The sequence below is a fragment of the Anolis sagrei genome, chromosome 6, assembly GCF_037176765.1.
Source record: "Anolis sagrei isolate rAnoSag1 chromosome 6, rAnoSag1.mat, whole genome shotgun sequence".
Lineage (NCBI taxonomy): Eukaryota > Metazoa > Chordata > Lepidosauria > Squamata > Dactyloidae > Anolis > Anolis sagrei.
The window spans coordinates 111,756,755-111,780,327 of NC_090026.1; the positions used below are offsets into that span (position 1 = coordinate 111,756,755).

Below are 23,573 nucleotides of genomic sequence, written 5' to 3' on the forward strand. Positions count from 1 at the left end.
GAGTCTGTAGTGGATGCCTTATGACTTTTGAGATAGTCCCTTCTTTCCTCCTATGAAACATTATTCCGCCAAAAGTCTCCTGGAGACTTTGGCCTACATCAGATGCATAATATCTGCTAATTTGGCCTTCAGTTTCCAGAAATCCTAATAGCTGGTAAACTGGCTTTCTGAGAGATGTAGGCCAAAACACCTGGGGACCCATAGGTTGAGAACCACTGATCTATGGTGACATATCTTTGGGTGGTCCATCTCTTCAAGGGCGCCAAAGCAAAATCCAATGCCTCTTGACACAGCCATACTTTAACAGCAGTAGATACATTCTTCATACTATCCCACTTCAAAAATATAAGGCTAATGAATGATTTTACTAAAATACAACAATCTCATATAATGAAGCATCTCTTCAGATGTCGTTGGACTGTATAGCTCCCAACTGTTCCAATATTAAACATTGCTATGAACTGAAATATTTTCATTTAAAAGCCTGTTATCACTATAGTAATAAATATTCAGCACATCAGTGAGTTGAAAGATAGCCCTCGGGAGGAAATAGTCATCTTGGTTTGTACATTCAGATTTAAAGGCTGGTTGCATGATATATCCTTTAAAAAATGCTCCATGTCATCAACCTTTAGTGGTATAATGATGAAGCTAAGATTAACAAGTGGAAATCTCTTGCTTCTTAGGTTAATTTCCTCAGTAGCAGAGCACAAGCGTGCAGTCAGGCCCATGCGCAGAGCTCAGGCTTCCAGGAACCCCTTAAAATTGCTTGCAGCAAGGGAAGACATCCTTCATGAGTATACAGAGCAAAGGCTAAATGTGGCCTTTATGGAGTCAAAACGGATGAAAGTTGAAAAAAGTAAGTTTTATGTCCCAGGACTGACTATTGCTGCTCACAAGCCAATATTATCAAGATGTATGGTTTAGTTTTGGGAAATAAAGGAGTCTTATGGCAAATAGTATGTCCATTCAAGCTTAACAATTCCAGCTGTGGCATTCATAACCTTCTTAGGGGGCAGAGATGAAACTACAATTTGGTTTCCAGGGTCCAATGTAACAGGGAACGTCACTTAGCAGTTTTCAGGACATGGAATACAGTCAGGTTAAGAAAGGTTTCTTAATTTAATTAATTAGGTAGTTCATGTAGACTACTGACTAGATTATCTACACAATGTACAGAATGATGCAGCCAAAGGTAAGGGCTTTTCACTCATTACCTAGTGATATGGCAGCTACAGGATAGACACTAGGCATGGGTAGGTAGACACCAAATATTCCTATTTTATTTATTTATTTCGCTCATTTGTATCCGGTTTTTCTCACCCCTGGAGGGGGACTCAGTGCGGCTTCACCACAGGCATTCATTCAATGCCAACAAGAGTAATAAATAATAAAAACAATTAAAACAATTTGTTAGTTTTTTAAGTTACTAAAACATTGTTTAAATCATGCACGTTTGAAATCATAGTCCAGGTCAGTCCATGGTCATTCACACAAATTGGGTCTCATTCTAAATTGCTGCCTCTACTGTTCGAATAGCCAGATTTTTTAAGTTTCATTCTAAAGGATAAGAGAGAAGGGGCCAATCTAATATCACTGGGTAGAGAGTTCCACAGGGGAGGGGCCACCACTGAGAAGGCCCTATCTCTCGTCTCCACCAGTCACGTTTGTGAGGATGGTGGGACCAAGAGCAGGGCCTCTCCCATCAATCTTAGACTTTGCGATGGTTCAAAGCAGGAGATACGTTCAGACAAGTAAGCTGGGCCAGAACCTACTAATGACTTTGTTGTTAGTGGGGTAGTGAGTTTGCTCTGTATGTTCATCTGAGCTATTCAAAGTGCCAAAAGCTATCCTCCAAAATAAGTTTGGCATCTTGAATTACTTCCTTTTAGGCTAAGGCTGGATCTACACTACCCTATATCCCAGGATCAGATCCCAGATTATCTGGTTATTCCAGATTACCTGGCACTGTCGATTCATGTAATCCATTTCAAAGCAGATAATTTGGGATCACATCCTGGAATATAGGACAGTATAGATCTACCCTAAAACCAGGATCAGATGGATGATCCCTGTGGACCTAGGAACCACAAGCCACTACTGTATTGATGTGGTTGACCTGAAGAGTAGGAAGAAACCCTTTGTATTCTAGCCAGCTGCTAACAGATTTGAATCCCATGCAACAACAAAACAACCATTGTGCAGGAAATCACAAAAAAAACCCTCTAAAATAATTATTGCATACATTTATAATTGCTGCACTAATGTGAATAAGAAATATGAGTGTTGGATAGTTCAATTTTTCACCATAATCTTGAAACCTTCCTCCTGGAAATGTAAGGTTCTCAGATTAGCAAGTAATTTGAGCTCAACCTGTTTTTGTGTTGTCTCTTTCAGCAGCATCTGCAGCAAAATAAACAAACAAAAAAGCGGGAATTGAGCCATGCATGAAAAAAAAAATCCAACTAAATAAAATATGGAAATGAAACATAATGTAGTTTCTTTGTTGTTTTTTGTGTCTGGCTGTCTTTTTCTTTTCTTTTTCTTGCTTTTTGTTTCTTTCTGTCCTTTTCTTTTCAACTTCATGTGTCTTAAGTGTCTGCAAACTCAAATTTCTCAGAAGTAGCACTTGCTGGCTTAGCAAGTAAGGAGAACTTCAGCAGTGTTAGCCTGCGTAGTGTCAATCTAACAGAACAGAATTCAAACAACAGTGCTGTGCCATATAAGAAGCTGATGCTTTTGCAGATCAAAGGTACGTGGAAGAGCTCTTATGTACTACTTTTAAAAAGAATAATCTGAAATGCAAAGTATTAAAAAAGCGAGACCATGCAAAAGGTGGCAGAGGAGGAAAACGGACTTTCCTGTCTTGCTGCTTCGTGTAGCAAGACAAGAAAAGTAAAACAGCATCTGGGTAATAAGAGAGATTCCCCAACTGACCGTGTAATGTTATTCCTTGAAGCTTGTACAGCCACCATGGGTGAACTTTGGCCCTCCAGGTGTTTTGGACTTCAACTCCCACAATTCCTGCTGTTAGGAATTATGGAAGTTAACATCCAAAACACCTGGAGGACCGAAGTTCACCCATACCTGCTATAGCCTGAATCCTATTGAATGTGTATTTTAATGTGGAAAAATACAGTAGAGTCTCGCTTTTCCAACTTTAACTTATCCAACATTCTGTCTTATCTGACACCCTCCTTTTCCTGCAGCATTTCCCTCTCAGTTAAAGGCATGCTCACCAGCACACTCTCCATTCCAAATAAGTGGAAAAGGCAAGACAAAGGGGGGTGGGGGGGAGAGGCAGGACCATAAGCGGGAGCGTCCTCCCTTCTTCCTTCCCTCAGTGATTTCCATGCTCCTCTTCCACATGCGGGCACTTCCTGCTGGGCCGCTGTAGTCCAGAGGCGTTGCCTTGTCTCTTAACCCTTTGAGTCCCTGTTGTTAGTATTCTAGGTGCCTAGTGTTGCATCAGACAGGTAACAGTACAAGACTCCATATTATCTGACATTTTCGTTTACCTGACATTCTGCTGACCCATTTATGTTGGATAAGCGAGACTCTATCTACCGTACTTCCCCTTTTCTGTTCTGAATCCCCCTTGCTCAGCTTCACTGAAATGGCAAGTAGATTCCACACTATGCATAGTGTTATCCGACTATTGTGTTTCCTCTGTGATTTTTTTCTAAACTAAGAAGATGACAGGGAGGAGTTGACCATTGAAATCTTTCATCATAATAGTGGAATTGTTCCATCTGACAAGCATATTGTGAATCCTTTAATACTTCTTAAGCCATCTCTTGCATAAAATGACATTGTGAGAAATGGTCCATTGTTTATCTCAGACAGGAGTTTATTTTTTCTTCTTTTTGGAATAATTGAGCCTGGACATTGGCTCCAGTACTTATTTCAAGGAATTTAATCAGTCTGTGTTTTTCTGTGTGTGCAGGAAGAAGACATGTTCAAACAAGATTAGTCGAACCAAGGGCTACATCGCTTAACAGTGGTGACTGTTTCCTGTTACTCACTCCCCATTACTGCTTCCTGTGGGTAGGGGAGTTTGCAAATGTCATAGAAAAAGCAAAGGTTGGTATGCTAAAGAACTATGTTAACGCTGTTTCTTTCTGCACCGTAACATTCCTGGGCAGCTCATCTATTGCTGTTGCTGTTGCCTGTTTTTGGTCAAAAGATATTTAGCCACTTGTGCTCCTTCTATTTTTATCAATTTTATACTCATTTATGCAATGCTTTTGATATGAAATAAATAAAAGCTCATCTATGGATAGGATGTAAAGTAACACATAATGTGGATTTTAGCCCCAGTATGTAAAATAGGAGGTCAATACTGATGGGAGTAATTTTCTCTATCTTCCCCCCTTCTTCATAAACTGATAAAAGCTAGTAAACTGTTAAATCTTATATAGGAAATTATTCATAGGAAACGCCTATTTGTATGTGACACAGTTTCCATGTGCAGTGTTGTTTGTATAATGAAAACAGCAGAAAGTGTCAGTTCTTCCTTTCTCATCTGAACCGAACAATTGTCCTTCAGCTTAGGGAAGTCTATTCAAGTTAATCTTGTTCAATTCCTTAGGCTTCAGAACTTGCAACTTTAATTCAGACAAAGAGAGAGCTTGGCTGTCGAGCTTCGTACGTGCAGACCATAGAGGAAGGGATCAATACTCACACTCACGCCGCCAAAGACTTCTGGAAACTACTCGGCGGTCAAACAAGTTATCAGTGTAAGGAAGTTTTTGTTTTTTCTGTCCCTGACTGCCTGTTGTAAGAGTGTTCCCAAGTTGCTTCTTCCAAATTAATTATGCCTTATGCTATATTGATAACATTTTTTGTTTTGTCTACTCTTTTCAAGCTGCTGGAAGACCAGAAGAAGACGAAATGTATGAAGCTGCAATAATAGAAACAAATTGCATTTACCGATTAGTTGATGATAAGCTAATTCCTGATGACGACTACTGGGGAAAGATGCCAAAGTGTACTCTGTTAAATTCAAAAGAGGTATAGTAAGTGGCATTTAGAAATTCAGTGGCAGCTTCATTGTTCCTTTTAAACAGGGATGTTGTGCTCCAGCACTGGAACACCTTTTCACCCATCACCACACCAGAGTCCAGTAATGCTAACTAGAAATGTTTATTTAGGGAGGCAGGTACAAAGGGGGAAAGGGCAATTCCAAAAGGGTCAGTAGGATAGAAAAAACAATGTAGCATTAATCCAGAAGCAGGAAATATAAAATAGCAGTAATCTAAAAATGACCAGAAATCCAAAGCAGTAATCCAAACATAAATCCATAAACCAGAAAACAAAGCAAACACATACAGGAACAAAGACATGAACTATATCAGGAAACTTGAATATGAACTTGAGAGCATAGACAGGAAACAGGAAACCCATCCTGAAAGCAATGTAGTCTCCTCTGAGAGGTTTAAAGCCAAACCACTTAATTTAAACCCTTTTATGCACCCATGACATCATACCGAACACACCTGGACTTCAAGATATTCCCAGAGTTTCTGTGAGAATATTTAACTTGTTTGTGTCTTACACCTTCTGTCCTCAAGCCTAATCTAATTTCTCGGGAAAACTCCCCATCAGCACAAGGACTTTCACTTTCCCCTGTTGCCTGGGAACCAGCATCGGATTTCAAAGCATCCCATGCCTGGGTCTCCTCTGCCTGTAATTCTCTCTGACCTCACACAGACTTCTCAATTTGAAGCCTGTCATCCTCCTCATCCTCTGACAAATCCTCAGATGTTTGCTGTGCTACAGTATGGGAGTGCAAACAAACATTTGCTTTTTGCCCCATTTCCCTGGCAGAGCTTAGTGACTTGGAAAGTTCTAGTCCCCACATATAACTTTTCCAAGTTCTGAAAACAGAATTGGGCCCAACTCAATGCTTAAATAGTACACATTAATAGCACTCTTTCAACAGCCAGAAGAGGGCTAGTATTTTTGACCTCAAAATGCAACTTGTTAGGTTTAAAATATTCCACAAACAAGACAGTGTTGAAGGAAGCAGATAGCATGGCTTCCTTAATATAGATTCTAATTTATGGATTTAAATGTTTTTTGGGATAGTGGTGGTAATATAGACTTACTATACTAAAAAAACAGAAAAACTATACAGAAAAACAGCAAGTGTAGCAATAGTATTGAGGGTAATCAACTTCTAAGTATATTTCTTATTGATTTGCCTTGTTTCCCCATAAATATAGATCATAGTTTAGTATTGTCAGTTGCAACAACTATTTGACTCACTGCCTTCGCATACTCCAGTGCAGCTGTGAGAAGATAAGAAGTTTTTGATTGCCATGTCATGTCACTTGAAGCCAGATATACATCTTTAACATGATTTATTGAAACATGAACACTGCATACCATTGTTTATTAACATATTCCAGCTAAACATAGGTTTAGATTTCAGACAGTAGTTAAATTTATAAAACATGAAAAGGTTTTTTATTTCTTCCACTCAGATGTAGCCAAAGAGGCAAAGAAAAGATGGTGGGGAATGCATGAGGCAGGTTACACTCTTGAAATGCTAAGCTGTGATGTAGTGTTACCCTTTAACCCTGTTCTTTTTACATCCCATCCCTTTTCAGGTCTTGGTATTTGATTTTGGTAGTGAAGTATATGTTTGGCATGGGAAAGAAGTCACACTCGGACAAAGGAAAGTGGCATTCCAGCTGGCCAAACACTTATGGAATGGTACCTTTGACTATGCCAACTGTGATATCAATCCTCTAGATCCTGGCGAGTGTAACTCCCTTATTCCAAGGTATCAAACTGCTTGACTCATAACAGTGAATTTCTTCTCCAAATGAGAATCTGAATTGCATATGTACTAGAAGGTTCCCTTAACTTGCCAGTTCTCATAGATTCATGGAATAAAAAAGATGATCTATGTTCACTTTGGCCCAGCCATGGGCAAACTTGAGCCCTCCAGGGGTTTTGGACTTCAACTCCCACAATTCCTAACAGCCTACCACCTGTTTGGAATTGTAGGAATTGAAGTCCAAAACACCCAGAGAGCCAAAATTTGCACATGCCTGTTTTAGTCACTTACAGAGCATGCTACACTGATCCCAGTTCAAGGAAGACTGGAGACAGGTTAAGAATATATTAGAAAGAAGAATTTTTTTATTTTTTTTAATTATTTGGGAAAGCTATACATCTTATTGTTCTAGCACAAGTTGAACATCCCATGTCGAGAAATCTGGAACCTTTCACCTGGGTAACTGAAATAGTGTCAGCTTTGCTTTCTGACGATTCAGTGTACACAAACTTTGTATCATGCTCAAAAATATTTTTTTAAACATTGTATAAACTTCCCTCCAGGGTAAGATAAATGAATGTCATATTTAAACCTGGGTCTCATCTCCAAGATGATTATTTATTTATTTATTTTCCGCCCTTCTCCCCGAAGGAACTCAGAGCGGATTACAGCATATAAACAAACACAGGCAAACATTCAATGCCTTGTTACAATGGCACACAATGAAACACAAATGCATAAAGGAAAAGACTTCTCTTTTTGTTTCCAGCTCTGGAAGTGGTAGTCATCTCTGGCTCTGGGCAAGGTGTTCTTCTCCATTTCCAAGCTGAGGAGCCTGCTTTGTCTGTAGACACTTCTTGGTCATGTGGTCGACATGACTGCATGGAGCATTTTTGCCTATTGATCTACGCACATTTGCATGTTTTCTAACTCCTAGGTTGACAGGAGCTAGGGCTAACAGTGGGAGCTCACCCCGTCCCCACGGATTTGAACTGCCAACCTTCAGGTTAGCAGTTCAGCAGCATAAGGGTTTAACCCATTGTACCACCCTCAATATCTCATTATGTATGCATATGTAAATACAGGTATTCCAAAATCCAAAAGAAATCCAATATCCAAAACACTTCTGGTCCCAAGCCTTTCAGATAAAGGATACTCAGCCTCACTTCACTTTTCTATTACTGCATCAGAATTTATAAGAATTTTACTGAGAAATTCTTGTAATTTTCAAAAAATCAAGAATTACTATATGCATAAGTTTGATAATAGGCAAGAATATATTACAAATTGCAAGAGGTTCCCAGTTTACCTGTCCGAATGTATCTCCCTCTACAAACCACCAAGGATGTTAAGATCATCTGGGAAGGTCCTGCTCTCGGTCCTACATCTTTCACAGTCGTGACTGGTGGGAACGAGAGACAGGGCCTTTTCTGTGGTGGCCCCTCGGCTATGGAACTCCCTCCTCAATGACATTAGATCCACCCCCTGTCTCCTGACCTTTAATAAAAAGCTCAAATCCTGGCTGTCTGATCAAGCGTTTGAACAATAGATGGTTCAACTGGGAAGAGCATGTTTTCAGTGGACCGCAATGGCTTGATCTGGATTATGATTTTGAACCAATGAACTGTTTTTAATTGAATGTTTATAACTGTTTTAACTGTGTTAATTGTAACTATGGGTTTTAATGAATTGTGTTGGCATCTAATGGCTGCCTGTTGTAAGCCATCCTGAGACCCTCTTCGGGGGTGAGAAGGACGGGATATAAATGCTCAAAATAATAATAAAAAATGTCTGTTGCTCTTTTATAGATTGAATTATTAATTTATGATGGAGCATTTTTTCTGGGTTTTTTTTTTCTTTTTCATAAAACAGAAAAGGACAAGGGAGACCAGACTGGGCTATTTTTGGCAGGCTCACAGAGCACAATGAAACGATACTGTTTAAAGAGAAATTTCTTGATTGGACTGAACTAAAGAAGCCTGCTGAGAAGAATTCTAGTGAATCCCCCCTTAAGGTAAGAATATACCAATAGTAGTTGATATACATTACACAGGTATTGGTTTGTAAACTATTTTACACTGTATCACAGAGTAAACTTATTATTTTATCCTCATTTACAGGTTGAAAATCTGAAGCTAAGAGATTGATTTTCCCCTATGAATTAATGGATGGGAGAATTGCAGTATAGCCATCAAAATAAATTGTTTCTCTATGCTAGACTGATTTAAAGATTGTAGCATTTCTTATGATTTTACACAAACTATAAAATGGGGAAAAATCATATGCAAAGCTGAGTTTTACAAACATCCATTTTTCCAGGGTGTACTTTTAAGTCTTTGCAATTTCACAGCTTGTGTAAATTGTTTGCAAACCTCAACAGACCTTTAGTATTGTGATAAGGGCTTTAAATCTAAATGGTTTGTTCTGGCTTTCTGTCTTGCTAGATTTAATGGGCTTTTTAAAAAATTGCTTTCTTAAGATGTTTGTCCTACCTTGTGTCTTATTACAGGAAGAGACCAAGTCTGATGCTAAGCCATATGATGTCATGCGAATGGTACCTTTGCCTGAGACAACCGTCGGCACAGTCTTGGACGGGATGAACATTGGCCGTGGCTATGGGTTGATTGAAGGAGAGGATAGGAGGCAGTTTGAAATCATCACTGTCTCTGTGGATGTCTGGCACATCTTGGAATTCGATTACAGCAGGCTCCCAAAGCAAAGCATTGGGCAGTTTCACGAAGGGGATACGTATGTTGTGAAATGGAAGTACCTGGTGAGCACTTCAGGTTAGTGGGGAAATCTGATCCTGCTGCAAATAAGATATTGATGTGCCCAAATCAAGTAAAATTGATTGGTCCTGCTTATGATGCACCTAGCTATCCAGGCAAAACAGCAATTGATTTTTCCCTCCTTTTCATATATTAATTGCTAGGACCTTCCTTACTTGTAAGGCAGAGGCCAGGATATGAATATAAATGTTTGCTTATGGTGCAACACAATCCTTTGTACTCCACCCTTTTGATGTTTTTGAAAACACCTGTTAGTCATCAAGGTGGTCTTAAGATTAAGGGTGTAGTTTTGAAAGAGAACCACTAAAATGTTTATAGCCTGTGACTCACCTCTTGGATAAATGTGTTACATGAAGAAAGAAGCCACTACTTACTTATAAACCAATATATCTGCAATTTAAGGTTCTTATACATCAGTGTTTCTCAACCTGGGGGTCAGGACCCCTGGGGGGTTCAGAGGAGGATTCAGAGGGGTCACCAAAGACCATCAGAAAGCATATATTTCTGATAGTCTTAGGAACCCCTTTGGCAGAGAAGGCTGAAGAGCTCTCCACCTGTACTTCTCTTCCTTTTTGTAAATAGATGGCAAATCCTCCCAGCAAAAGCCCTCCTCTGCTGTGATTGGTTGGCCTCTCAGCCAAGGGGAGGGCTGTTTCTGAGACTCCAAGTGGGGAGGGGAGAGCAGGCATGCTCGGCACATGTGCAGGTGAGGGAGAGCATGCAAGGTTGGAGGGAGGCTTGCACCATTGTTTGAGTTCACAGTGGTCTCTGGATGTAGGTGACCTACAATCCCAAAACTCAAGGTCAATGCCCACCAAACCATTCTAGTATTTTCTTTTGGACATGGGTGTTCCATGTGCCAAGTGTAATTCAGTTCCATCGTTGGTGGAGTTCCCAATGTTCTTTGATTGTAGGTGAACTATAAATCCCAGCAACTTAAATTCCAAAATGACAAAATCAATCTCCCACAGTATTCAGATTTGGGCATATCGGGTATTTTTGCCCATTGAATGAAAATACATCCTGCATATCAGATATTTACATTACAATTCATAACAGTAGCAAAATTACAGTTATGAAGTAGCAATGAAAATAATTTTATGGTTAGGTAGTCACTATAACATGAGGAACTGTGTTAAGGCATTAGGAAGGTTGAGAAACACTGTTATACATACTTCTATCTTCCAGTCTAATAGAATTTTTACTTAAGGAGATTTAACCTCTTGCTGCCCAGTTGTACCTAACAGCACTGTTAGATAAGCAGCACTGAAAAATAGCAACCATCAAAGGACCTCATCACACTAGGGAATGGATCCACTTAAAATCCGGTTTCTGCTTCCTGCAGAATTCTAGGCTTTGTCGTTTAGGGAGGAGCCTTTAACAGCCTCACTAAACCCCAGAATTCTGCAGAAAGCAGAAACTGGATTTTAAGTGGATTCATTCTCTAGTGTGATGAGGTCCAAAGTTTACTAGTATGTGGGAAGTGACACAGTACATTTCTTTCAATATGGCAGCATGGTGAAAATACATCACATGCATATTGCATTTGTGTATATTACGGGCTTGCTTTTTATCGTAAACCTTTGTATTATTGCCTGCCAGATCTTAATGCATTCCACTTTTTTAGAGGAACATTTTGCACTGCTTTGATTTCATATTTGTTAGCTTAGCTCGAGATGTGAGGTCTGGGTTGGATGCATGCCCTGATAGTTATCCAACCTCTTTTTGGTTTGGCTTTGCAGTTGGAAGCAGACAAAAGGGAGACTTGCAGACCAGGGTTGTTGGCAAAGAAAAGTGTGTGTACTTCTTCTGGCAAGGGAGGCATTCCACTGTCAGCGAGAAAGGAACGTCTGCGTTGATGACGGTGGAGCTGGATGAAGAGAGAGGGGCTCAGGTGAGGAAAACATTGGCTCCCATTTTTGCAAAAGTCTCTCAGGGCCCTTCCAGACTTCCTTTTGCCATTCAGGGAGGCATTGTGCACACTTTAGCAGTGTATGTGAATAAAAACAACATGGAAATCACTGGAAAAACACAGGAAGGCTGCAAGTCGAAGATGTTATCTGGAGCTTTCATTAAAATTCCATGAACTAGGCAGCGTAATTGCAAGGTAAAGACTCATTTGGAAGCATCCTGAATTGTTCTTTGGGAGGTTAGCTATAAAGCCATGAGAATCATTCTAAAACAAGAGTAGAAAATTGCAGTGGATCCAGGGGCCATTTTTTGTGCATGGACTGCTCAAAATACGTTTAAAAAATGCTAAATGCTATAGTCCTTCCTTGCAACCTACTTAAATAATTTTTTTGCACTGGAAGTTTCTAGGAACAAAACTTCATCACCTTTTTTCAGCCCCCAAAAAGTTGTTCTGGGGATTCTAGAAGTGTTGAGATGTCTTTAGGGGCTAAATATGATTTTAGGACCAGACTTAGCCCACTCCTGTTCTGTGGCTTTAAACCAGGCATGGGCAAACTTCGGCCCTCAAGGTGGGAGCTGAAGTCCTAAACACCTGGAGAGCCCAAGTTTGCCCTTGCCTGATATAGCATCAGATGTCACTTGCAATTCAAACCGCTTATCAAAATAAATAGTGGATATTTAATGTTGTTATTATGTACTATTTATCTATTATATAATGTTAACCAAAACTCGTTTCACTGGGATTCTTGAATGTTATTTTTCAGGTGCAAGTTCTTCAAGGGAAAGAGCCCCCATGTTTTCTGCAATGTTTTCAAGGTGGAATGATTGTTCATTCTGGGAGAAGAGAAGAAGAAGAAGAAAACACTCAGAGTAAAGTATCATCTTCCTGTAATGTTTCTACTGTGTTTTAGAGAGAAGGGAGATTTTAACTTTGTGATATATTTTTCATCCTTTATTCATTCTATCTGTTGTCTAAGCACACTAGGATTTTATTAAGGCCGTTCTTGTACTGAATGATGGGATCATCCTGGGCAAAGAAGCTGCGATAGTGAAACCAGTACCTTTGAACATGTTCAGAGGTTTTTTTCCCTCTGTAACTGAGAAATTATACCTGGCTCATACATGGTTGTGATGAGATAGATGCATAATTTCCAGGTTTGGGAATGCCATTTTCAAACAAGGTTAAATTGGGTTGCTGTGAGTTTTCTGAGCTGTATGACCATGTTCCAGAAGCATGGTCGGCATCCTCAGAGGTTGAGGGGTCTGTTGGAAACTAGGTAAATCAGGTTTGTGGAATGTCCAGGGTAGAAGAAAGAACTCTTAGCTGCTTGAAGCAGGTGTGAATGTTGCAAATACCTATCTTGATTAGCATTTAATGGCCTCGCAGCTTCAAAATCTGGCTGGTTCCTTCTCGGGGAATCCTTTGTTGAGAGGTGTTAGCCTGCCCTGATTGTTTCTTGTCTGGAATTCCCCTGTTTTTTGAGTCTGGCTCTTTATTTACTGTCCTGTTTTTAGAGTTTTTTTTTTTAATATTGGTAGCCAGATTATGTTCATTTTCATGGCTACCTCCTTTCTGTTGAAATTGTCCACATGCTTGTGGATTTCAGTGGCTTCTCTGTGTAGTCTGACATGTTGGTTGTTAGAGTGGTCCAGTATTTCTGTGTTCTCAAATAATACTCTGTGTCCAGGTTGGTTCATCAGGTGCTCTGCTATGGCTGACGTCTCTGGTTGAGTTAGTCTGCAGCACCTTTCATGTTCCTTGATTCGTTTTTGAGCGCTGCATTTGGTGATCCCTATGTAGACTTGTCCACAGCTACATAGTATATGTTCTCAATGTCCCTTCTAGGTGATTGGCGATTGTATTGTGTACGAGGAGAAGTCCCCCTTGAAGGGAACTTGCTTGAAGTTGCCTGTCACTGTAGCAGCCTACGGTCCAGGACCTCGATGATTGTCCTCAACATTAACAAAGCCCTCATTTACTTGTGGCATGGCTGCAAAGCCCAGCCACACACTAAAGAAGTAGGAAGAACAGCAGCCAATAAAATAAAGGAACAGTAAGTACCAAAAGCTATTCTTTTCATAAGATTACTCTATTGTTTGCATTTAACACCTGAAGAACTTACTTTAAAACTCTTTTAAACATGGAATAAATAATGATTATGATCCAACTATTTATTTATGTAACAGATTTTACAGCCGTCATTCAAAATATAAATATTTTGCCATTATGGCAAAGCATGCATAATGCAATTATTTATATAGGATGATATAATTATTTGGATTTATAATTTTAGGATAAAAAATGAAAAGGGAGTGATATGGCCATTTCATTTCAATCCAATTTTCCTAGCATTATAAACCAGGGATTGGCAGAAGGTAGACTGAAAGCTGGGTGATTAGTAGCACTTTGGCAAAGGTTTTTGCTTCACAGTCGTTGTTCAAGCAGAAGAACAACATGGTTCCACTTCTTTCCCTCAATTACAGTGCTGTGGATAAGCAAAAGTGAGGAGTTTTAAAATGACTTTCTTTCACTTGTAACCTCATTTCAATTCTTAGAATATAGTCCTAGCCCCAGTAATACTGGCTGGAGAATTGACCCTAAAACTCCACCTCCTAGGAATCGTGGCACTCATCCTGCACTTGTTCCCCCAGTTATTCCCTTCCTGGATTGGATCATTGGGTCTCAGTATGACCTTAAATATGTTTGTGTTGTTATATGGAGTCTTCCTTTTAATATGCATGGCCTGATTCCAGTTCAGACTTGAAAGCGATCTAGAGACATGTTTAAAACAACAGAATAGGTTTATTAAACGCAGTCAAACAATATGCTAACCTCTATCATTTTATTTGTTTAGCTTCCCAAAACCATAGGTAATTATTTCTCCTTTCTCAAATACAAAATCTAGCACGTCCTTCACAGGGTTGCTAGGAGTTTTAGTCACAACAAGTGACTATTCCAAACTCTGTTTATGACCAGACATGGCTTATTTGTCCTTTTGGCAATGAATCTGTGTTGTAATGAAACTTCACAACTCTAACAATATTAATAGATTGTGATTGTGTTTCAGATGTCCATTGGAAGCAGGATTGCACAGTAGTAGCAAAGTAACAATACATGAATGTGAAGAAGGGTCAGAGCCAATAGGATTCTGGGATGCCCTAGGAAGGAGAGACCGAAAAGCTTATGATTGTATGCTGCAAGGTATTGCTTGAGATCCCTATGATAAATCTGTTATATATACCCCCGAACTCTCAAATCTTGTTGGACTTACCAGTGACTTGGGAAAGTTCTCAATAGCATTCATGCCTTGACAAAAAAGGACTGTCTTCTCTCAAGAGGGAATATTATCAGTTACTACCCTTTTATCTTCCTCACATAATACGTCCCATTCCATTTACTCATTATATTGAAAGCTTATATAGAAAAAAATGTGAAATATAAAATTGGTATTGTTCCTGATTGTTAATTGAACTCCCATTGTTGTTTTCCTTGAAAGATCCCGGCAAGTTTAATTTCACACCCCGCCTATTCATCCTTGGTAGTTCGTCAGGGGAATTCTTGGCCACGGAATATATATATCCGTCAAGAGACCCCTCTGTGGTCAATTCTATGCCATTCTTGCAAGAAGACCTCTACACAGCTCCTCAACCAGGTAAATGAAACTAGTAATATGCAGAAATGACCATAGTATTGCATTCTGCCCTTGAAACATCTAAGAATCTTCTGGATCTTAGATTTGTCCAGATTTTCTGCCATTTTGGACCTTAAACTTGCCTCTATTAGCCATGCACTATTTTTTTCTCCTACCATATGTTTTGGAGAAGTAACCTTCCCAGTCGCCATGCACAGAAACAAAAAACTCTTGTGTCTGTCCCCTGCTTGAATATGTATTATTTCCAACCTGAAACCTGCGTTTTCTTACCCCAGGGTGTTTATGGTCCTTTATTGGGAGTCTGGGAAAATAGTTTACACAACCTTCCCAGCAAATACATGCAAAAACATAACAATGTCATTTGAAACCAAACTTCTGTTTACTCTGTGCAGCCCTCTTCCTTGTTGACAATCACCACGAAGTGTATCTCTGGCAAGGCTGGTGGCCTGTGGAAAACAAAATAGCTGGATCTGCCCGAATCCGGTGGGCTTCAGACAGGAAATGTGCCATGGAGACCGTCCTTCAGTACTGCAAAGGTAATCACAAATAAAGAAAAGTTTGTGTTGGCAGGTTTCTCATATGAAGTTTACCCTTGTTTCCAGGAATGAGTGCTGATGTTGGCCAGAAATGAACAATCGAGGCCATCTTTGTGCTGGACTTCCCTTTCCCCTTTATCTGGAGCTATTTCTCATTTGAATCCTCAGAGTTAATTTATCCAAGCTCTTTTTACTTTGTGCTATAAAGTAGAGAGTAATAAACTTTGAGCTTTTTATGTTTTGTTTGTGTTGTTGTTGTTGAAGTAATATGTTTCTTGTAATGCTGAGTTCTATTAGATTTAACAATCACAACAAACTTTCAGCTTTTGGACCGCAGCCGTTGGTTCAGGTTAAGTTCAGCTTTCTCTTTATGGAACTTAATTGTATCACGCTTAACTTTAGGATGATACAGGCATCTATTATTAATCACAACAGCTTTTGAACAAGACATTTTAGGAACGTTGTGTTTCAGATTGGTAATCAGGATGAGGCCAACCAACCTAGGAAACTGCTTTATACGAACCAGAACCTTGGTGCAGCAAACTCAGTATTGTCAACTTCAAACAAAAGTTGCTGCTTAGTTTCAGGCAGGATTATTTCCTACCTCTGTCCATTTCCCAATATTTCCTGAAGGAGTGACACTGTTTAGCTTTCAGAATCAAATGAGATTCAATGTGTTCAGGATGATATTGTGAATCTGGATGAGCTTAAGTTTGTCAAATGCTGAAAGAGCTTCAAAAGCCAAGCTCCCATGTTATTCAGGAAGCCACATGGACGTCCACTGCATTGTGCTCTAAGATAAAGCTCCCTTGGCCTCTCTAAGATGCTTAGCTCCTTCGAGGGAGATTTCCCCAATTGATATGCATTTCTTATGTTACTGAAGCATATGAAAATGGAATCAGGCTTCTTGTTATCTGTTTTATTTTGGTTTCACCCAATTTCCATTGACTACATCTGGTGCAAAGTTGAAAAAGAATTACAGAAGTTTTTGCTCAGAGATATGGTTTGGATATTGGAGTCACATATTTCCTGCCCCCCCCCCAAAACCCTTTCCTTGTTAATCAATGTGCTCCTCACTTCAGCATTTTATGATCGTAGAAAATACTATTATGATTATTAAACTAGAGGCATTCATTCTTACTGGCCTTCCTGTAGATCACTCAAAGATCTACTACAGGTCTAGGCCTACTGTTGTGCATCCATTATACTTTGACAAACTACTTTTAAAAGGCATGCTTATTGAGAAGCTGTAGAGTTTGTTGATTGACAGATTTGACACTATATCTCTTGGTTTAAATAAGATTATAAGTGATCCCCTCACTAGAGAAAGTAATCATCTTCTCCATGAATGATTACAGTTGTCACCTAGTTTTCATGCTTTGTTTCTGCAGTTGAATATAATATTCAGATTATGCATCGTACTTTTCCTGCCAAGATGTGTTCTTGTTTTTGTGTTGCCTTTAATGTGTTCTGCTTTGCTAAATTGGATTTTCTTCCATTGTTCCTAAATCATTACGTATCTGGGTATTTAAAACCCTTTCCAGCTCATGTGATGTATTTTATGAAGGGTTGTTTCTTGTGTACAAAAGATAATGCCTCAAGAAATTCCTTGCCTTCAAGGTACTAAAGGGCTGTGTCATCTTGGTGTAATTGCTGTTCTAGTTGTAGGCTAGGCTTTGCCTTGTTTTTCCCAATGGATTGGAGTTAATCCTGATTGAAAGCTACATCTTTATATAACAGCCAGATGCAAACTTCCTTTTGCACAATAGTGTCACCAACACAATGGATCTACCGTTGCACTGAAATGAAGTCAACCAAATAAGGCAAACTTGATTGCCACAATAGTCCTTCTGCAACAAAACAGTCTCCATTCTGGTATTTGATTCTTGTCTGTTGTGAGATCATTTTCTAAGGGAGCTTTGATCATACAGTAGTCTCGCTTATCCAACCTTCACTCATCCAATGTTCTGTATTATCCAACACAGTCTGCTTCCCGCTCGGATCCACAGCTGTTTCAATACATTGTGATGTTTTGGTGCTAAATTCATAAATGCAGTAATTACTACATACCGTTACAGTGTATTAAGCTGCTTTTTCTGTTGATTTGTTGTAAAACATGATGTTGTGGTGCTTGATTTGTAAAATCATAATGTAATTTGACTTTTAATGGGCTTTTCTTTAATTCCTCCTTATTATCCAACATTTTCGCTTATCCAATGCTCTGCTGGCCCGTTTATGTTGGATAAGCAAGACTCTACTGTACTTGAATTTCTCCAGTATCACAGTTCATTTAGTTAGTATTGACACCAGTATTTCCTGTTTTGACACTTACACTTTAAAGGTCATATATCCATTTTTTTAATGTGACATCAAGTTGTTAATTGACTTATAATGAGAACCTTCTCATGCGTGATCCTATGATTAACAGCCTTGCTTAGGTTTCGCAAAATTTGGGCCATGGCTTTTTATTGTGTCAATCCAACAGGAGTGTGGTATTCCTCCTGTCCTATTCTCATTTTCCCAACATTATTTATTTTCTTCTCCATTGAATCATGTCACCTCATGATGGGTCCATATGAAAGCTTCACTTCAGTCATCTTTACTTCTAGAGAGAGTGTAGGCTTGGTTTGGTCTTGGGCCCACTTGTTTGTCTTTTGTAGCTCATGTCATACATGTCTCCTTCTGTACCATATTTTAAACCAGTTGATTTTCTCCCTCTTGGTTTTCTTGATTGTGCCTCTTTCCTAACATACATAAAAATTGGAAATATATGGCTAGGATGATTCTCACTTTGGATTTGAAAGTCAAGAACATCCTTCCTAGCTGTCCTTCCCAGTCCTAAACTTAGAGTTATATCTAAAATGAACCTTTGTTGGTAGTGGATTTCAATAGGAAGCTTTTTTTCCTCAACAGTCAGTAATTAACAAAGTAGGTATGAAGAAAGGTTGTGCATATTGGTTTTTAAAAATAATATTGCTTTTTTCCCCCTGGGCTAAATAGGAAAGAATGTGAAGAAACCTCCTAAATCTTACCTAATTCATGCTGGGCTTGAGCCTCTGACATTCACAAATATGTTTCCCAGTTGGGAACATAGAGAAGATATCGCTGAGATCACTGAAATGGTAAATGAACTGTTCTCATCACTTCTTAGTTTTCTGTTCTCTGCTGGAAAGACAAGTCCACGATATTAGAAAGCACTAAAATCCAGGATTATTAAATGGTCTAAAGCACATCAGTCATCTCAAAAAGAGGGAGGGTTGAAATAATGGCCAGAGGACAATTCTGACAGAGGTTTTATTACCTATTCGTCACAGTTTTTTTTCAGGTCCGAGGAATGCTTTTAATACCAGTATTTCAAAAACAGAGTTCTACTTAAAGCATTTCTTCAGTTGTCCAGACTGAAAAATGAGACAGCAGCAATACTTTCTCTGTTCCATAGAAACCTGCTTTATGTAAAACCAGAGTTTTCAACAGATCCAGCTTGAAAATACAAATCACTTTGTTTAGAAATGCAAAGACTTAAAATGAAATGACGGTGTACGAAATGTTCTCCTCTTGATGTAAAAATCAATTCTTACATTATGAGAACATTACATTGTAGACTTGTCTAAAGGAAAATCATATGGATGTGTCAAAGATGATGACCGTCATCCATAAAAGGGAGCAGTGAGAGAAGCATTATTCTTACCATTTTTTTCATTGCTAATAAAATAAAAAGGCCTGAGATGGAGAAGAGTTCACCCATTGGCCTGTCCATGGATATCTTTGGACTGAGCATTAGATACAAGTTGAATATTTAATCTGAGATGTATATTATTTATTTACTTTGCTTATATACCGTGCCAGAACCGTTCTGTATTTCAGTTTGGGGGAAGGGGGATGTATTTGCCATCTCTAAGACACCATAGTGAGGTGTCTTGGAGATGGGACCCAGTCTAAACATGACATTTATGTGTACCTTATACACATATTCTGAACTGTTTTGTGCATTAAACAAGTTTGAGTAATCCCTTATCTGAAATGCTTGGAATCTGCCTGCCAATGAAAACTGAACCATCAGAAAGCAAACCATCATTATCTCAGCCACCCATGTTGATTTATTTATTTATTTTGTATAAAAAACATTGCATAAATAAGTAAGTAGAAAACTGATAAAAATAGAAGGAATAAAAAAATTTGACCAAAAACGGGCAACAGCGACTGCATTGTCTCTAGTTTTAAACGGTTCTTCTTCTGTACACGAGGCTGGGCCTTGTGGACAAGCATACAGGTGCGGAGTTATTTGTTCTGTTCCACAGTTGCACAACCTGGAGAATTCTTCTAGGTAGTGCCATATAGCCAGGTTGTCTTTTGATCGGCCAACTCCACTTCTGAGTCTGTTCAGGGACTTCCACGTTGCCCATTGTTGGTTTGCCCCTGGAAGATGATTTTGGTTTGCACCCATGTGGATGATTTTGGGGTATTTTGGAGTTCAGGATAAGAGGTGCTTAACCTGTATTACTCAAAATGTGGCTAATCATGTTTTGAAACTGATGAAATATTCTGCCTCCCAATGAAAAACGCCCTCTCTTCAATTTCTAGGATGCTGAAGCTTCTAATCAAATCATCCTTGTAGAAGATGTACTGGCCAAACTATGCAAAAAGCTGTACCCATTGGCTGATCTCCTAGCAAGGCCTCTCCCAGAGGGAGTGGACCCCTTAAATCTTGAAATCTACCTTTCAGATGAAGACTTTGAGGTAAGTGGGAACAAACGTTGATTAGCTCCTTGAACTTCACATTGTTTTGGAGTTCTCTTCCTCAGTAAAATCTGTTTTATACTTTTAATACCATATATATTAGAGCAGTGGTTCTCTACCTGTGGGTCCCCAGATGTTTTGGCCTTCAACTCCCAGAAATCCTAACAGCTGGTAAACTGGCTGGGATTTTTGGGAGTTGTAGGCCAAAACACCTGGGGACCCACAGGTTGAGAACCACTGTACTAGAGTATAAGCCGACCCGAGTATAAGCCGAGACACCTAATGTTACCAAAAAAAACCTGGCAAAACTTATTAACTCAAGTATAAGCTGAGGGTGGTATGCAGCAGCTACTAGTAAATTTCAAAAATAAAAATAGATACCAATAAAATTACATTAATTGAGGCATCAGTAGGTTATATGTTTTTGAATATTTGCATAAAACTGTAATTTAAAATAAGACTGTCCAACTCAAATGAAATCATTAATCTAACCATCTTCAATTTAAATATGTTTATGTATCTTTCCAATAATAAATAGAGTAAAATAATAAATATAATAAAAAGTAAAATAATAAATGTAACAACAATAATAATAGAGTAAAATAATGTAATAATAACAATAACATAGAGTAAAATAATAAATAAATAGAGTGAAATAATATTTGTAGCAACAACAATAACACATAGAGTAAAATAATAAATGTAACAACAACAATAATGCAATAATCACCATAGTTCATTTTAACTATGATATACATTTTGGGGAAAATGCGGTGTGTATATGAATAAGGAAAATTGATACAGACTGGTTTGGGAAAGAGGAAGGAAAGAAGGACTGGGAATGGGAAAAGGTTGGAATGGGAAGAGGTGGCTGAAAAAGTGGGAAAGCTAGGTGGGAAAGTAGGACAGATTGGGGTGGGAAGGGGGCAACTGGGGAAGGGGGAATGACTGAGGTGTGAAAAGGTGACTAGAAACTGGGAAACATTGGGATGGAAGGGGGGCAGGAAAAAGTGGGAAAGACCCCAGTCTAGAGTAGTTGTTGTTGTTATTATTATTATTATTATTATTATTATTTATATACCTTAATATAAGCTGAGGGGGGCTTTTCACCCTTAAAAAGGGCTGAAAAACTCGACTTATACTCAAGTATATACAGTACATTCCTTGTAATAACTGTCAGCATTTTCTTTCTGTTTTGAACCAGACTGCGTTACAGATGACAAGAGAAGAATACAATGCACTGCCTTCCTGGAAACAGGTGAACCTCAAAAAGGCAAAAGGACTTTTCTAAGCAGCGTGTTGGTTGCAATCAAGGGCTAACCCTACAGTGGAATCTGCCGACATTTTCAACACCTCTTGGAACGAGCAGCAGCACAACGAACTAAATCCAATGCATTACTGTCTGTTCTAATGCCAAGTAATATTGTAAATGTATGTGAGGACTCTCTGGCGAACTCTTTTCGGGGGGTGAGGAGGGCGGGGGGCTCGAATGTTTGGCCATGTTTATGAATCATGTTCTTCTTCGTACTTTTAGTGGTAAGTTTCTCAGACCGCTGCTGCAACACGTCTTTGGGCTACGAACACTACTTGCCATTTTGGGTTTTGGAGATGTTCCCTTTGTAAAGTGTTATTTTGTTAAAGCTGTGGATTTTCAAAAAGAATTTATATTTATATAAAACACACACAGAACAAGGGTGTATTTAACAATGCAATGTGTATTATTCACTTTCAAGGTGTCTTTTGGAAAGAAAAGTAGTGGGACATTGGGGTTGCTTGTTCCGGACTAGTTAAACCACCAATGTGTGTTTGTGTGATCTCTCTCTCTCTCTCTCTCTCTCTCTCTCTCTCTCTCTCTCAATCTTATTGTGAACGATTTCCCTTCTTAATAGTCAATAACTTGGTCTCAGTGCTGAACAAAGCATTGTCACACGGGTTTTCTTGGGAAACTCTCTCTGAATCCATCTTTAATAATCCCAAAAATGTATAGTGCCTTGGTTTTTTTGTGTACAGTTTATATACAAAAATAATGGTCTGCTTTTTGAAGATGGCTCAGAACAGTCTCCTGTGCTCTACTTTTATAATAGTAGGAATTTATGAAAACCATCTCAGTTTCTAGTAACTCCTTGCAACATAAACTGTCTTTTGTGATAAAGACTTAAAGCAAAGCTTCAGAATAAACTCCTAGCAATGCACTTCACTTGACTTGTCCTTATTCTCACTCATATGGTCTGCAATAGCTAATTACTTTTGTAATAAATAAACAAACAAACAAACAAACAAATAAAAGCATTCACAATGTGCTGTGGCCAAAGAGCAGCAGCTGATTTGTATAACAAAGGCTAATATCCTGAGATAGGTTTCTTGATACAGTGGAAATTCCTTCATGTGATCCAAAGCCTTGTCGACATTTTGTTAAAGGAAATGTTCTTTCCAAGCAGTTAAAATTCCCTATTGTACACTAAGGCCATGCCACTCATTTATTTATTTATTTATTTATTTATTTATTTATATCAGAAGCGAACCGAGTGTACAGTTGTAATGTATTTTTTTAAAAACGCAAAAAAGTTAAAAACTTTGCATTATACCAAATGTCCTTTGACCAGTAGCTGTCCGCTTGGAGTGCCACTGGTGTTGCTATCAGGAGGTCCTCCATTGTGCATGTGGCTGGGCTCAGACTGATTTTAATAAGTGGTCTGTGGTTTGCTCTTCTCCGCACTCGCATGTCATGAACTCTACTTTGTGGCCCCATTTCTTAAGGTTGGCTCTGCATCTCAGTGCCTTCCAAGTCGCCCAGTCTTCTGCATGCCCAGGAGGGAGTCTCTCATCCAGTATCAGCCATGGCTTGAGGTTCCAGGTTTTAGCCTGCCACGTTTGGACTCTCGCTTGCCGAGGTGTTCCTGCAAGTATCTCTATAGATCTTAGAAAAAATATTTCTTGATTTAAGGCATTGGTGTGCTGGCTGATATCCAAATAGGGGATGATCCGGAGATGTCACTACCTTGGTCCTTTCATTATTGGCTGCTACTTCCTGGCAGATGACAGGTGGTGCAATATCAGCTAAACAATATAATTTCTCCAGTGGTGTGGGGCATAGACATCCTGTGATAATGCAGCATGCTGCTCATAAGATGGTAACATTTGCCTGTACATGTTTCCATAC

The 23,573-nt window shown here is 39.0% G+C and overlaps 1 protein-coding gene across 4 annotated transcripts in view; it reads left to right on the top strand.

The window, feature by feature from the left end:
• Positions 1 to 22,605, top strand: part of SVIL (supervillin) — a 125,240-nt gene extending 102,635 nt beyond the window's left edge. For all 4 annotated transcript variants that reach the window (XM_067470347.1, XM_067470348.1, XM_060782485.2 and 1 more), the window contains 17 exons: positions 687 to 859; positions 2,597 to 2,752; positions 3,947 to 4,083; positions 4,592 to 4,739; positions 4,868 to 5,013; positions 6,615 to 6,790; positions 8,660 to 8,801; positions 9,297 to 9,573; positions 11,319 to 11,470; positions 12,252 to 12,357; positions 13,334 to 13,541; positions 14,556 to 14,689; positions 14,985 to 15,140; positions 15,533 to 15,676; positions 18,677 to 18,798; positions 20,258 to 20,413; positions 21,618 to 22,605. In XM_067470347.1, the coding sequence (XP_067326448.1) occupies positions 687 to 859; positions 2,597 to 2,752; positions 3,947 to 4,083; positions 4,592 to 4,739; positions 4,868 to 5,013; positions 6,615 to 6,790; positions 8,660 to 8,801; positions 9,297 to 9,573; positions 11,319 to 11,470; positions 12,252 to 12,357; positions 13,334 to 13,541; positions 14,556 to 14,689; positions 14,985 to 15,140; positions 15,533 to 15,676; positions 18,677 to 18,798; positions 20,258 to 20,413; positions 21,618 to 21,704 (2,620 nt within the window). In that variant the 3' untranslated portion in view covers positions 21,705 to 22,605. The remainder of the gene's footprint in view (positions 1 to 686; positions 860 to 2,596; positions 2,753 to 3,946; positions 4,084 to 4,591; positions 4,740 to 4,867; positions 5,014 to 6,614; positions 6,791 to 8,659; positions 8,802 to 9,296; positions 9,574 to 11,318; positions 11,471 to 12,251; positions 12,358 to 13,333; positions 13,542 to 14,555; positions 14,690 to 14,984; positions 15,141 to 15,532; positions 15,677 to 18,676; positions 18,799 to 20,257; positions 20,414 to 21,617) is intronic.
• The last annotated feature ends 968 nt before the right edge of the window (positions 22,606 to 23,573 follow it).